Source organism: Pogona vitticeps, chromosome 1 (genome assembly GCF_051106095.1).
Source record: "Pogona vitticeps strain Pit_001003342236 chromosome 1, PviZW2.1, whole genome shotgun sequence".
Classification (NCBI taxonomy): Eukaryota; Metazoa; Chordata; class Lepidosauria; order Squamata; family Agamidae; genus Pogona; species Pogona vitticeps.
In genome coordinates, this window is record NC_135783.1 from 258,134,489 (window position 1) to 258,150,104 (window position 15,616).

At 39.6% G+C, this 15,616-nt stretch overlaps 1 protein-coding gene across 1 annotated transcript in view; it reads left to right on the forward strand.

The window, feature by feature from the left end:
- Nucleotides 1-9,362, forward strand: part of KCNQ1 (potassium voltage-gated channel subfamily Q member 1) — a 417,925-nt gene extending 408,563 nt beyond the window's left edge. The window contains exon 18 of the mRNA XM_020788821.3: nt 476-9,362. Within this exon, the coding sequence (XP_020644480.3) occupies nt 476-673 (198 nt within the window). The 3' untranslated portion in view covers nt 674-9,362. The remainder of the gene's footprint in view (nt 1-475) is intronic.
- Nucleotides 9,363-15,616: the final 6,254 nt, after the last annotated feature.

Genomic DNA, 15,616 nt, shown 5'->3' on the forward strand with positions numbered 1-15,616 from the left:
GACCTAAATGGAACAGGGATATACTGCTGTTCATCCTTCCCATGTGTCGCAGCAGAAGGGAGCTGAGCAGAATGTGCAGTGTGTGTGTGTGTGTGTGCGCGCACACACACACACACAAAATATTGTGGCTGCAACCCCAAGTCTCCTACGTAGACAATACGTACACAAAGAGAGTGTTGAGGTTGTTCCTGGTATACCAAATGCCTTAGCAGCACATTTATTTCCAAAAGCAAGTGGACTGAGCTCTCTTCGAATGCATAACCAGATACACCACTGTCGTGTGGAATGGTGCGATCTGTTGTGCAGATGGTGTGTCTTGGAATACAAGAAATGGAGCCATGCCCTGCAGCTCAAGAAGTGTCAGCTCACATGTGGGATATGGTTCTGCTCTTTTTTCTTCTTAAAATATCTGTCTTGCCTTTTTATACTCATTTCATTCCAACATTCTGAGTGGCGATATTGTTTATCTTTGTAGGTCGTTCAGATGGATCAGAAGCTGAACCGCATCACCGACCTTCTGCATCAAGTGGTTTCTGTCCAGCAGGGAAACCAAGGCAGCAACAAATCATCTCACAGGAATGATGTTAACTCTGAGCTTTTTCATGCTAGTAACACTCTGCCTACGTATGAGCAGCTGACAGTTCCAAGGGGAAACCACAATGATGTTTCCTGATGCATCGGCAGGGAATCTGGTTTCCTTTCTTTCAACTGACACTGAATGTCGTGAAGCTTGATGAGGTTTGGGGACAAATTGAAGCTCATAATCAGCCATACAAGAATTATATGTATATATTAAACCAATATTACTAACTCCAGGTGTATTCTTCCAAAGATGATGATTCAGATGACCACAAAACCTTAAAGCCTGCACTGCATTGTTGTTATTGTCAATGTTTGTCCAAGTGATAAATTCATAAGCCTTACTTCTTTTACCCTCATGCAAGTAGGTAGTCCTAGTGCAATTTGTCATTACACTGAAAGACCAAACAGAATAAGTAGTGGTGGTAAGGATGATAATTATAATGACAGAGGCAAAAAGTCAGCATGTTTGATTATATGCCCAGTTTGTTAGGCACAGCTGCTGTTGCAGGGAGTGCTTAGAAATCCTGCATAGACACCCTAGAAAGAGCCTGAAAATTCCGCAGCAGCTCTGCTTAGTAAACTGTGGCTCTTTGGTGATAACAAGACTTGAATTTAGAGGGTTATGTATGCATTCTGTTCATGGTATTCTGTTTATGGACTCTGCTGGTAGTTACATAGTTCTGCTAGTTAGATTTCTAAAGGAAAATACTGAATATGGGTTGCATTATATAAACATACCACAGCCATTCTAAAAAAAAAAATGGCAAAAGCATGCATTGAGTGATTTCTACAACCCTGTTTTCATTTTTAGCCTGTCCCATAAATCTAAGGTAATGATAACAGGTTTTTTTTTTTAAAGAAAAACCTCACAAAATAACTGATTTTCTTCAGAGAGGAGTGATTGCTTTAGCCTAGGACACCAATCTTTCTAAAAGAAAGCAATATCTAGATTCTTTTTTGTATTTTACCATGATTACATGGAGACATTGAAATATTACATAGGAAAATTGCTGTATTTTATTTTATTTTTAATCATACAGTTGCCAAATTATTTATATATAGTATTTATCACAACCTTCTGAGTGTGTTTGTCCAGGAGGAGCTTTAAAAATTCATTGCTTTTTATGTTGATGTAGGTCTTGTGTGTTTCTCGATGTACTGTAATGAGCACAGGTCTAGAGTAACTGGATCTCCTGGGACAGGAGCTCGAAACATACTCGTTGGGAGAAATACCTTCCACAGCTTTGGACATTGGCACTGCCAGCCAAATGCACATTCTCTCCCATTTTGACTGGCAAATGTCTCCGCGATCTCCACCAGGAAACCTGGGCACCTCCCTCGAGCGAAGACACACTGCCTTCCTGTCTGTTTGGATGTATCGAAGAATCACTGATAGCTGAATGTAGAAATGACTTGTGTTTTTGGCAGTAGGTGCTGTTCTCTAATGGATGCTGCTGTGTGTGCATCAGGCAGGTGAGAGCACGTGTCACTTGTATGTGTCTCCAAGCCCTGCTTTGTTAATATGAAAACCTGATCTCGTGCAGGAATATGTCTTGTGTACCAGACTGACTACAACAGCTGTCTATATTTCTCTGGCAGTACACATTCTGGAATATGGCTTCCTGAGCAGCTTGCCTTGTAAATATTCTTTAAAGCAAGTTTCCAATTTGCCTTGGAAATTTGTTTGAAACTGTATGATCTTGACATGCGGTATCACTGATAAGATGTCCACATTACTGCCCTTCATCTCAACCATAGTGCTTTTTAGTAGAATAGACTTCCTTTTGTCCATCTTAACCTTAAGGCTTTATGTTAGATTGGATTCCCATATTCATTTGTGCATCATCAATTGTTGGCTAATCAAGTAATGGCTATGCATATGTCAACCAGCTCTTAAGAATCCGAGGGAACTATGGTATGGAGAGAGAGCTCTGTGGCTCTACACTGAACTTAACAAATAGCTAAGTGTTTTATTGGCCATAATTTTATTAGCTGCACCAGCAAAACTCCATTGGTGTACATTTCATTTAGTTATTTTATTTATTTATTTATTTGATTTATATACTGCCCATCTAGCAGCCAAGGGTCACTCTGGGCTGTTTACAACAACTAAACAGTAAGAACAATAGAATCACAAAACATATTGACGTCAATACATTATGAAAGTGCAAAACAAAATACCATAAAATACAATAGGAGACATAATAAAGTACAATAAAATAAATAGCATGAAAGCATGGTGGTAAATTATTATATTATCGGAAGCATTATTGCACCATGATGTTATTTGATTTCAACAAGAAATTAGCATAAGTCAAAAAGTCAAGGTAGAAATTTGCTATCACATACTCATCACTTGACTCAGTATAAGATAGCAATTGCTGACACTTGACTTCTTAACTGAGGGCAATTCATGGCTGAAGTTTATGCTGGTGGAGTTGTACCGGCATTAATACATAATAGGATTTTGACCATTTCATTTAATGTAACTGATTTTACTTTATTTTCCCTGAGTCCGTGTATAGTAGTTAAATATATGGTATTATATTGGGGTGCATAGTGGGGGAGCAGAGCTTTTGACCATCCTGATGCTTTGACTCACAAACAGAACTGGAAATTTAAAATTGAAACTGCTTGATTGAAAGGTTTTGGGACTTAACAGTCCTAAAAATAAAATTTCCAAGCTCCGCCTGCCACTCCCACCAGTCCGAAACGGCATGGGCACTTGAAAGTGATCGAAAGCATCTAGTGGGTCAGATGTCCCATCCCTGATATATAAGGATTGTTCCAACAAAATAAACTGAGGCCACAAACGCCTTGAAATGTCCCTAGCCATCCAGATGGAAAACAGAACTGCCCCCACTACTAATTTCACATGATCCATCTGTCATTTGAAAATACTGTTAAGTGGAGGAATGGGGAGGGCTATCTCGTGCTTCCCTCCAGAGGTATCTGTGATCATGCAGTATCTTCTTGGGGACAGCATGCATGCTTCCAACTGCTTCCTGGTTTTACGTAATTTGCAAGAAAACTGCAGTAATACACAGTAGTATGAAGGAGAAGCTGTATGTCCTATCCCTTGGCTGTTCCTCGCCCAACGGGCTTTTTGTGGTGACTTTTTGAGCCACTTCCTGATTGAATTAATGAGCAATACAACTTTGTTCAGAAATCCACTTATTTGATTGGTTCTTGAATGAGACTGTTAAATACATTCTTTTGGATGAGACTGTTAAATACATTGGAAGCTATGTTAGTAGATCTCTTTGTTAGCAGAATAAATAGCAATGATGTTCCTGTGAGCTTTTAAACTCACTATATTATTCTATGCTCTGGAGGTATCAACCAGGCAGAAAGTTTAGATAAAACAAGAGTTACTAGGTTTATTTAGAAAACATTTGATAGAAAAGCCTATCCTAAACTAGATGGACAACCGTGCCTCAAGGCCTGAGCATATGGCCCAGAGAGGATGGGTTTAACCCAGTCTCAAGAAAGAGATGTTAAGAGCTTGAGGGTTAGATAGGGCTGAGAGGAGGAGATGGAAACTGCTGAATCTTTAAACCTTTAGGAAAAGCAATAGAATAGTGAGTGATAGCCAGTGAAAGGAATTGTTAGAGCCTTAATTGATTTCCGGAATGCCCCTATTGGGCTCCATTGGGAGATGTGCAATAGAGATTATGCTCTGGAAGACTCTTCCAACACCTCTTGAGCCAGAAGACAGGTGTATCAGTCAGGGAGGTCAGCTTGTACCTGTCCAGAATTGAGCAATACAAAGGCCATGGCATAGTCTTAGCAAACAGCATTCCTTCCATGGTACTGTAATGAAAGGAACAAGCACCCTTATTCTCCGAGGGCTGCTTTGACACATCATATTTTTGCAAAATCTCGTTAAATTCAAAGGCCACGATCCTGTTGCACAAATTTATACCGTGCAGTTGTGGTATCTTTAGCTGCAGCTGTTTCAGGGGGGCTTAAAGTTTCCTATCCCCTCATCCAGATTCTGGGGATTCCTAAGAATTTCTTTCATCTTGGCAAAGTCCTTGGGAGCTGTGGAACATGGGAAGGAATTTTTCACAGTGATTGTTCGGGCCCTAAAGACTTCCTTCCCCCATTCCAAAGCCTTCCCCAGGATGAGAAAGGGTCCCTAAGGATCCTTGGGGCCTGAGGGAGGAGAGGAGACTTTTAATTCCCCCAAAATCGCAACGGCTGATGATGTTGTCACATTTGTGCAGCATAAAGTTGTGCATCAGGATTCTAGCCCAAGTGGTATCTGCTCATTGGCAAAGGTGGAAGGAGTTCTGTTTTTTTCAGTTACCATTATCCATTGCACAAAAAAAGTTACTGCTACTTCAGTTGTCACTGCTATGGCACACATATACACAAAGCCAGCCCTGCCATTCGTCACAGTGAAGCCTCATGTAGCAAATGTTCCACATAACTATTCCAGAGCTGACGATAGTTATTTCTTTGACATATAACTCTTAGAATATTGCAACCAGCATGGCCACTAGCCACTTTGGCTCCCTTGTTCTAGAAGTTTTAAGCCAAAAAAGTGACTTTTCCATCTCTGAAAGTTCTTTATAAACACTATATTCCTCTCTGTTGGAGGACTCCACTGTGCATGTCACAAACCTGTCCTGGAAGTTAGGCTGGCAGTGGCTAACTGTCACTATTGAAGTAAGATTAAGCTGCCAGACCAATCTGCTTATGTACATCAAGTGGAAAGGGAGCACCCTAACATCCTTCACCTCAGACTGCAATCTGTCATACGATGTCGTAGGATGGCTATGTTTTATGGACCACTTGTTGGAAATGTAATATGTGAAGTAGCCCTAAAAGGAGACATCCATGGAAAGTTCAGCATCTAGTGGAGTGCTAGCTAACCAGAACAATATTGATTTAACTGAATACCTTCTCCTGGGGACAGCAGCAAAACTCCAGCACAAGATGCTATTATCAGAATGCTTTCCAGAACCCTTCAAATGCTAGTCTTCTACCAGAAAGAATTTAATGCCATAAAAATCTCAGCGGAGTCCTGTTTTTCACTTTCTTTTACCTTTAATGTACTTTGGCTTAGATATGAATATTTAACATTTTCTGCTGATTCACTTCTGTGCAGTTCACACTGAAGTGACATTTTCCTTTTTGTTACTTTTTTTTAAAAAATCTGGGCCTACAATAACTCCATGGGCTTTCTAAATTTACTCCACAATTTGTATTCTGTTTGACAATATTGCACTGCTAAAATCCTAACAGGAAAGCCTAATAAATCGAGCACAGCGTCCTCCGCTTCAGCATCAACTGTGTAGATTCTGCATCTGAGTGATCAGTGCCTGATATTAGTACCTCCCAATACAGACTGGATACTGGAGGAGGACTCGCTTCCAGCAGGCAGGGCACAACTGAATCCATTGTTCAAGACCACCTACAGCTGCATTGTCTCAAGCCACAGTCCAAGTATTAACAGACAATACAAGCACCAAGCGTTACATACATACATTTACTTTGCCTCACATTGTCCCTTTGGCGATGATACAGTCACAGTGCTGTTTACCTGGTGGGCTTCCAGAATACTCTATCCAATGCCCTATGTTGATCAGCCTGAACTGTGCACAAATGGGAACTCAACAAGAGGCTTTAATTTACCTGACAAACACATGGGGCTCTCCCACTTGTCTGCCCAGAACACCAAGTGTTCCAACCAGAGCAGGAGCAGGTCAGAACTCTCAAAGAGATGCTTTCACAATTCCCAGGAGGAGGGCCTTCTGAACATGTTCCCTTCTTTCCTGTTAATCCTCCATGCGGATGTTCACACTGCCAGGTTCAAGACCAAGGCCATCCTCCTCACTTTTTGGTGGCCCAGGCAATCCTGGCTTGTGACCCATCTTCACCTGTCCCTCAACAGATTTATTCACCTTCTGAACAGACCAGACCTGTAGTCTTAGACGCAAAATGAGATCCTTCACCTGGACCTCAAGTCTCTTCAGTTCACCACTTGGAAGACATGACATTTCATCTTCTCCAATTTGAAATTAACAAAGTGTTTCAAGCTGCCAGGAAGCCACCTTATGAGGCCAAATGGAAAACTTTTGTAAAGTTTGCTGAAGAACACAATTTTTCACCATTTTCCTGTAATGTTTCTAACATCTTTCATTTTCTGTTTTTCCTAAAAGACAAGAGATTTTCTTACTTGTCTATTAAAATATATCATACCACTATATCATACCACTAATCCCATGGACTCCTTTTCCATATTCACTTACCCAGTCATAAAGAGATTTTTAAAGGGCTTAAGAATTTGATTTTGAAAGTTTAGCCTCTGCCACCATCCAGCTTATTTTGTCTCAGCTAATGAAACTTCCATTTGAGCTTCTAGCAACTTAGGGTCTACTTACTCTCCTGGAAGACAGCCACCTTAGTAGCGATCATGTCTGCATGGCACACATCCAATCTTTATGCACTTGTATTGGTCCACCTTACCTGTCTTTTCACATGGGCAATGTTGTTCTCCTTACTGATATATCCTTTTCCCCTAAGGTGGTTTCAACTTTCCACCTCAACCAAGACATAGTATTGTTGGCTTTTTTCTACAACCCCACCTCACCTTTGGAGCATGCCTTGCACTCCACATTAGTTGAGCACTTGCATTCTGTTTGTCATGCACTGCTCTTTTCCATCAATCAAATCACCTTTTCATTTGTTTTGGAGGTTCTAGAAAAAACACCCAACTTTCATTACAGTGCTTAGTGTATTGGGTGACAGAGTATATTACCTTGACCTCAATTAGTAGACCTTCCAACACCTTTCAGTTTGGAAGCATATTTAACAAGAGCTCTTGCTTCTGCTACAGCTCTCAAGAGCATTCTTCTCCATGATGTCTGCAAAGTTGCCACCTGGTCTCAAAAATCTACCTTCATCAAGTATTATCAATTAGATGTAAGTGCCAGATATGACAATTGATTCAGGAAGGCTGTGCTTTCTTCTGTTATGCAGTGACACACTGGCCTCTGTAAGTTAGCTTGCAGTCTATCCGTTTGTGTGATTCATAAAGATTACAAAGAAGAATCACTGGTTGCTTATTTACAACTATTGTTCTTTGAGTGGTCATCTGTAGATTCACACATCCCACTCTCCTCCCCTCAGTGTCTAGTTATCATTCTCTTCAGCACATGGAACTGAGGGCTGCAGACTGGAGTGCACCTTTATGTGTGCAAGGGTCATTATTGGCAAGGTTACCATCAAAAAGCTTAGCTGGGGAACATTCCAGAACATGATTGTGCACATGCACACACTCATTTGTTTGAATCCACAGATGAGCACTCAAAGAACAACAGATACAGGTAGACAATCAGTCATTATGGTGAGTTAAAAATATCCTAACACTTCAGAAGCTGTCCTCAAGTGCACAGTTTTTCTAAACATATTTTAAAAAGAACAACATTGTGAAATCTAGTTTCTTACAGTAAGTAGATAAATCGAACCTTTGACTTTTCCGTTCCATATAATTTAGGATCACTGAACACTATAAATTCTTGTGCAGGCAAAGGGCATGATAACTATATAGTACTGTAATAATAATAATAATAATAATAATAATAATAATAATAATAATAATAATAATAATAATAATAATAATAATAATAATAATAATAATAATAATAATAATAATAATAATAATAATAATAAGACCACCACCACCTTTGGCAAGGTACCTTTGGCAGTCTGATTCTGGTGTCTGTTAATGCAAATTCACAGAAATAGAACTGGGTAAGTCTCTTTGTTTATGGTCAGCAGTAGAAAATCCAAACTGCAGCCCCCCACATTCATGAATCAGCAAGGAGACAATCTATTGATGATGTTCATATTGCATGAACATACTGCATATTCCTCTGTAAAAAGAATAAAAGTTGGGCAAAATGAAAGGTTCTTGAGCACTATTTGATTAGGCTGGTTATCTAACAGCCTATTTCCAACAATGTCAGCTAGATACCCGCCATCAAGCATACTCCTTATAACAATTGATAAATGTGCCTTCTGTTAACCTTTCTAATAATCCAATAGCCACCATCACTCACCCAACGTGCGCGTGCGCACACACCCACACCCACACACACACAGAGTCCTCTATATACATCTTGACCTCTCAACTGTGGGATTCATAGTCTTGTTGGTCCTCACACTAACTATAGGGCTCACGTACTATCAGGGCCACCCATTTCTAGCTATGGCAGTAGACAGGTCTGATGGAGCTTGCATCTGCTAGCTGGAAGATCTAGGAGCTGTAGTCCAAAGAAGTTACTTCCTCCATTTCTGAGCTTGCACAGGCAAACATATAGATGATTGCAATCCATAAATCAAATTTATGTGCCTTATTTCTATTCTACCTTCAAGGACAGCCCAAATCCACTGGCTGGCTTAGACCATTTTACTTTAACTGGTAATTGCTTCATTTGTGCACCCAAAAAGTGCTTATCTTGACCTTTTTAGGTCATTTATTTTCTTTGTTTATACAGGAAAGCACATCCTCAGATATCTCCTTAAATGAAAAGTGGAATATATTTAAAGTTAGTCACTTTTCCTATTTATAGTAGAAGCATATGTAATGGTTGCAGAAACTTTTAAAAATGTATGTAGGAATTATTCTGGGGCATTATATTTTCTATGAGATTGAAAGAAAGAAACAATTATGATTATGAATATGTTTTGTGTTTTTTTAAAAAAATTATGCTCACTGATGTTGTAATTTGAAGTTGTTGATTTCCTAATAAAATACAGGACAGGAACTGTTTAATTTTATTTAATTTTTAATTTTTCATCTGTAAATTTACATGGCATTAATTTACCTTAATGGCAAAATAGTAAGATCATTTTTACTTTGTGCTGAAAAGTCCAATCAGTACGATAAGAACACAATAATAACAAAGCAAAGAGTTCTGCAAAGTGTCTGTTATTTCACTTGAAGTACTGCTATCAAAATGATGGCAGGCTGGAATGTCTGGGAGAGTTTCATAATGCTTAAATATCAGAGATCTAAACTATACTGGCGCTGTAACCATAATTGCTTCAATGCATCACACTTGTGAAATGGATCAGCTACTACCTGACCCAGAAGATGATGGTTGAATTGCGGTGGAGAGGGGACAGAATCTACGGATTCTAGAGACTATAACTCACCTGCTGCCACCCACTTAGCAAGAAGGACATCTCACAAAAATGCAATGTGCCAAGCCTGTCTTGCCATCCCATCAAGAATCACATGATTAGGGATACTATTCTGTCTTTCCGTGCAAGGCAATAGAGTTTCTCAGAATATATATTCCATCATGAACAGAAGTGTGCTTATAGGAAACTCTTACTAGCAAAGGCATGGACCGATTGCCTCCTCAATCTGCAGCCCCTTTTTCCCCCAACCCCCAACTCTTGCCAAAAAAGTTTGCCCAGGAGAGGTGGGAGACTTTCTAGAACAGTGTGAGAAGTTTTATGGAGCAGCAGGGTGGGGGAGAATTGGGGCGGGGGTCACTTGGTGTAGTGAAAACCTCCAGGAGACCAGAATCTCCTTGAAAGACCACTCAGGACGCAAGCCATGGCCTATTACGGCTCCTGGAGCAATGGTTTCCACTTAAACAGTGTTGGGTGGGGTCCTAATTCCAGAATGAATGAAACCGGACAATCACTTCCAAAAACTCATCTGGGTTAAGGTATACATCTTGTCACTGTTGCAATAATTCCAGCAATATCAGCTTGTCTAATTCTACATGTTTTATTTATCTACATTGCTTCTATGTGCTGTAAGCACAAAAATGCTTGCAAGTTTTCAAACATCCAAAAGTCTTATTGCTATGGAAAACTATGGGCACAGATATTTTAAAAATATGAAAATGTATACTTAAAGACAGAGTTCAAATACTGTCAAATACAAAGGCACATACTTAAGACAGAATTCAATCCAAAATACAGTAGAAGTATATTTTAACAAAAAAGAACAATAAGAATGTTTCAATTACATTCTAAAATACAAGAATTTATAGAAAGGCCCAATCAAAAAACGGATGATGATACATGTCTGAAACACTGAAGTTGTTAAGAGTAAAAAAAAAAATGTTGTTTTTTTTGCCTTTAAGTATATTATTAACACACATGAGATAATTCTAAATGGTTACCAGTTTGAATTTATGGACAAAAATCCATGCTGATTGTTGCTGCTGGCTTTTGGAGGAGAAGCCAGTGCTGCTGCACTGCTATATGACTGTTGTTCTTTGATGACTGATGTCCAAAGTGGTGTGGATGAGGTGAATTCCTCTCTCTGTGTGTCTGTGTTATCTCCTGATTTTATAATTTATTCATATTTCACAGCTCTCCCCCATCTGTCAACAATCTCTTTTCCAAGGGCCTGCAGAACCAGAGGTCTGGAGAACCAAGACAAATTTTTCAATAGGAATCCCTATTGTTCTTGCACCTAGTGTAGCTTCAAGGGTTTGTAACTTAATATCTGGCAAGCTGCCACTATGATGATAACATTGTTTTAATTTTTTTTAAAAATTCGGAGCCTAGAGAAATAAGGCTCCATCACATCAGTATCCTTGAACACCAGTATATTGTAGCTCCAAGTATTGGAATTACAGAAGTGCATATAATAAGTGCTGCATCCTTTGTTTATGTGTTTTCATTTTATTTATAAAATGTGTTTAATTGTCAGGAATATTATGGAGCAGTGATCTTGCGCAGCTGGAGAGCCAGCTAATTGTTTTTCAATAACTATTGTATTGCCTCAATTTTAAAAGCAGTTCAGTTCGAGCCTCCAATTTAAAAGCAGTTTCATATTCAAGACTACTACTTCTACAATCTCTTAATTGTCTTAACCCTCTATACACTCAGAAATTTCAAACCTTGGCAGTGTAACATGGTGAAATCATTATGGCAGCTTCCACAGCTGAAGACCTGCAAATGTAATAACAGGACAGCGGTCCATTTAATTAATTAAAAATAAAATATTATTTGCAAGGAATACAAAGCAAGTATCATGAAATAAGTAATAATTAATGCTGAATGAGGATCGATTGATTGATTATATTTTTATCCTGTCTTTCACCTTAAAAGGACCCAGTGTAGTTGAAAATTGTAATTCTACTTAAATTACAGCAGGTAAGTCTAATTAAATTACAGCAGAAAAAGTCTAATTATGACTATATCTGCATATATTAACTTAAATTAGCATCTGCAATTTTAAAGTATAAATGTCCTCATTTTGGTGGTAAATGTCCTCCTTCCAGGTGGTTCTTGTCCTGTGCGACCTTCTTTTTGACAATGTAGCAGTGGCCACCACCAGCTACTGCCATCTAGAATAGACCTAGTGAATCAATGAAATTTGTATACATGCTGTTGACTTGCCTTTCAGCAACTGATTTGGTGGATTTGCTTTAGTTGAAGCTAGCAACTGGATTTAGGCCAAAGCCTGAGGACAGCATTCTCGGTAGGGCAGTTCAGCAGAGAAAAGAGTATGAAGCATTTCTAATCGTACTGATCATCTCCCTCCCTTTCCATTTCCCTTTGCTTTCCCCTTCCCTTCCCCTCTCCATTTGTAAATTGTGAGGGGAAAAATATTCACTCTTAGACATGTATTGTTTTGCATGGGTCTCCATTTGCACCCATGGGATTTCCAGCCTGACTTATAGTTAGAGCTGACAGGGAAGAAGTGGTGGTTTGATGCCAGGCATTTTGCTCTCTGGTGCATTAGGAGCATGGAAAAAAAGTAAAGCCAGCCCTAAAATCTTCTTGGAGAGTCAGTGGATTTTTTTTTTTCCTGTCAGTGTTAGTACTGCTCTGGCAAAATGCCCAAGGATTTAGCCTGAACTAATCCAACCTTGGCTTTCCATAGCAGGTACCCACAGAACAAAGAAAATAAAGCTTCCATGGCCCTGTCAGTCGGGTTTCTGTTAAATCGTTCAGCCAGGTGCAGCAGAAGTCAGAGCAGCCATCTTTCACAGGCTTTCCTGGGGAAGCAACTTTTTAGAAGCAAGCTGCCTCTTTCAGGAGGGCCATAACTCATAGGAGAATATAACTAAAGCTTTTCCATGTCCATTTGTTTTGCTCATCCCTAACATTTCCTTTCTTCCATAACCATCATCTGGCTAACAGGAAGCACCTCTAAATCCCAACACTCCCAACACTTTCAGACTTAGTTTAAACTTCAGGTATACAAAATATCATCAGCAGTCTTCCTCCGTTTTCCAAGAGGTAGCCATTTTAGTCTGCTCAGCATGTATGACAAAAAGGGGTGGGGGGAGGGCTAAGGCTGACAGATTTATTTAGCTATGTCCCTTCATGGATTACAATTTGCTTTTGGACAAGTGGACTTTTAACTATTATCCAGAGATGAACACGTGTGCTATGGAGCAAACAAACAGATTATATTAATACACAATCTTCTTGCCGGCATTACCCCAAGAAGTAAATGTATAGCCTAAAGATCATGTAGACCTCTGTGCAATTACGTTCTGGCTCACCAGGAAATAAGATTCTGTAGATTCTGGTAAAACACAGGTGAAGAGGCTAAGAGAAAGAATACCAAAAGAACATAGCGTGATATAGCTTCGCTGTAGCACATTACAAAACACCAGTTGACATTCTTTGAGGAATGTCGGTTTTGCTTGTTAAATTCTTAAAGGGATGGTGTATACTGCTTAATGGCACAACCCGGACAACATTTTTAGAAAGGATAATCAAGCGAGGGCTTAGCAAGAGGTTGTCTAGCATTGTTTTCTTCATTCATGAGTTTGTGTCATTAGACAACTATACAGATTGGATACATTTTCAAAGTTAGGTAAATGCTCATACCTTTCATTTCAGTCCTCTATCATAATGGAAAACAGAAAATCATGGATTTTTGAAGTACCTGCATGAGATTTGTGGAAGCGTAGTTCTGCTGGGAAGAAAAGCTTGTACTTCCCACATGCTGTGGTTCCCATTGAAATCTCTGGAATGCTGACAATGCGTAACTGTAGGAGGGGATCCAGGTGGGGATGCAAAATAAGCCATGTAGCCTACAGGCCATTTGTTGCCCACTCCTAGCGTAGGGCTTTGTAACAAAATCTTAAACTTGGTGTGTAATAAATAGGCAAGCATTACTGTTCCCACAGGAAAGGTGTCATAGGATGGACCCACATACATACCCAGCTGCCATGCTCCAGTAATCTATATGTTGCTACCCAATGGTGGTACTAAATTCAAACCAAACGAAACGGATGAACATATTTCAAAGTAATATGAGAAACAGGCCATATCTTTCCCCAGAAATACCCAGTTGAAGCACAGACTACCTTTTGCCTCACTCCTAGTTGTTTCATTATCACATTCCCCTCTGTAATTTGGAACACCGGAAATACGCCCTTTTAAACTGACACCTATTGCTTTCTATTAATACTCTGAGGAAAGGATACGTGCATGTCTAGAATCACACACATACCTGTCACCTGCTAAATTTGTGAGGGAAAGCAGGCAATATTTAAACACCAAGGGAGAAAAATTTGATTAAACCTTGTAAAGAATTATTATAGCCATCATTTTCTTAACATGTTCCAGTTTTTGTGGTCTCAAAACTCCACTGACATAGTAACCTGGTTTCTAGGATCCTAGCTCACATGGGGAGCCCTCGAGGTGGTGGAGGCTCTTCACATGTAAGAGAACAAGTAAACCAGACACAGAGGGAAAAGGAGAGGACTTCTCTCTATTGGTAGGTATACCTAATTTGCCAACAACGGAATAGGCACATGCCATTAGGTTGGATAGAAAGTGACCTGTTCCATCCACCTTCTTCTCTCAGAACAGTAATGAGGGGATGGTGAAACCCACTGCAGATATGTTCTTCCACTTGCCCTACAGCCTGTACGCATTTACACAAGCAGAAGCCTGAGAACCTGTGTAGAACCTGCCCTTTTTCCGATACTTTTAATAAACTTCTACAAACTGTTGCACATTTATGAAACAGTATCTAGCAGCTCTTTTCCTTCCACTCACAGTTCTTTGGCAGCAGATCACGATATTCATGTTTTCTTTGCCTTTCAAAAATACTTATGAAACTTGATTAATCAACCAATGAAGTCAGTTATGTTTTCCATTCAACATATAGAACAGTATCACTCTGCCCATATCAGTTTATTACATTTTAGAGGCCAGATAAGCCACGGGCTCAGTATCTTGGCTCTTATCCATTTCCTTTTTGTACGATATACTCAGATTGCAAGTTTCATTTCTTGTTTTTCTTCTTCTTCTATTTCTGCCATCTACAAAAGCCAAAAAGGCCTCCAGAAAAGAGGCGAAACAGCTCTTCCCAACTTTGTACAAATGCACGTATATTTCCCTTTTAATTTTGTTTTTTAAAAGAGCATTTGAGACAGGAAAAGACATTGGATTTTCTGAGACCATATGGTTAAAATTGCTCTGTGGTTTTCTGATGGTAAGTGACCAAGGAGTTCTCATGGGAGTTTTATTTCTAAATGATAGACTCTAGAGAGATAAATATTTGCTAATTGCTCATGCATTGAAATGCAGTTCACCTGGAATATACCCCAATGGTAAAATTAGACAAATTGAAAGCAGAATATGGTGACTAAAGTGGGTGTTTTAAATGGGCAACCTTTGTACATATATGTCCCCCTTTCTTTAAAATAAAATAAAATAAAAACCTGCCTGCATTCGAAGGAACAGATGGTGCCCTGCACTCCCCTCTGAAGAGCTCTGTAGAGCACATTCCTTTACTCTGTCTTCTCAGATAACTGAGTTATACAGCACACGACCATCTGGTGTATGACACATCTTGTGTCCCACAAACAATGCCCTGGCAAACCTCTTCAGGGGAGAGGTTAGTTTCTACGGTAACAGCAGCATGTGCAGCTCTAGGCCTAATTCAGATTCTGGCCTCCTAACTTGTCTCTATTCTTTGCCTGGCTATTGTTGTCACTTGAGCTTTTGCTGCTTGGTTACTCAGAGACTGACAATATCTGGGAGTATTTGGTCCCCGAGCCCCAACGGCTATTGTCTC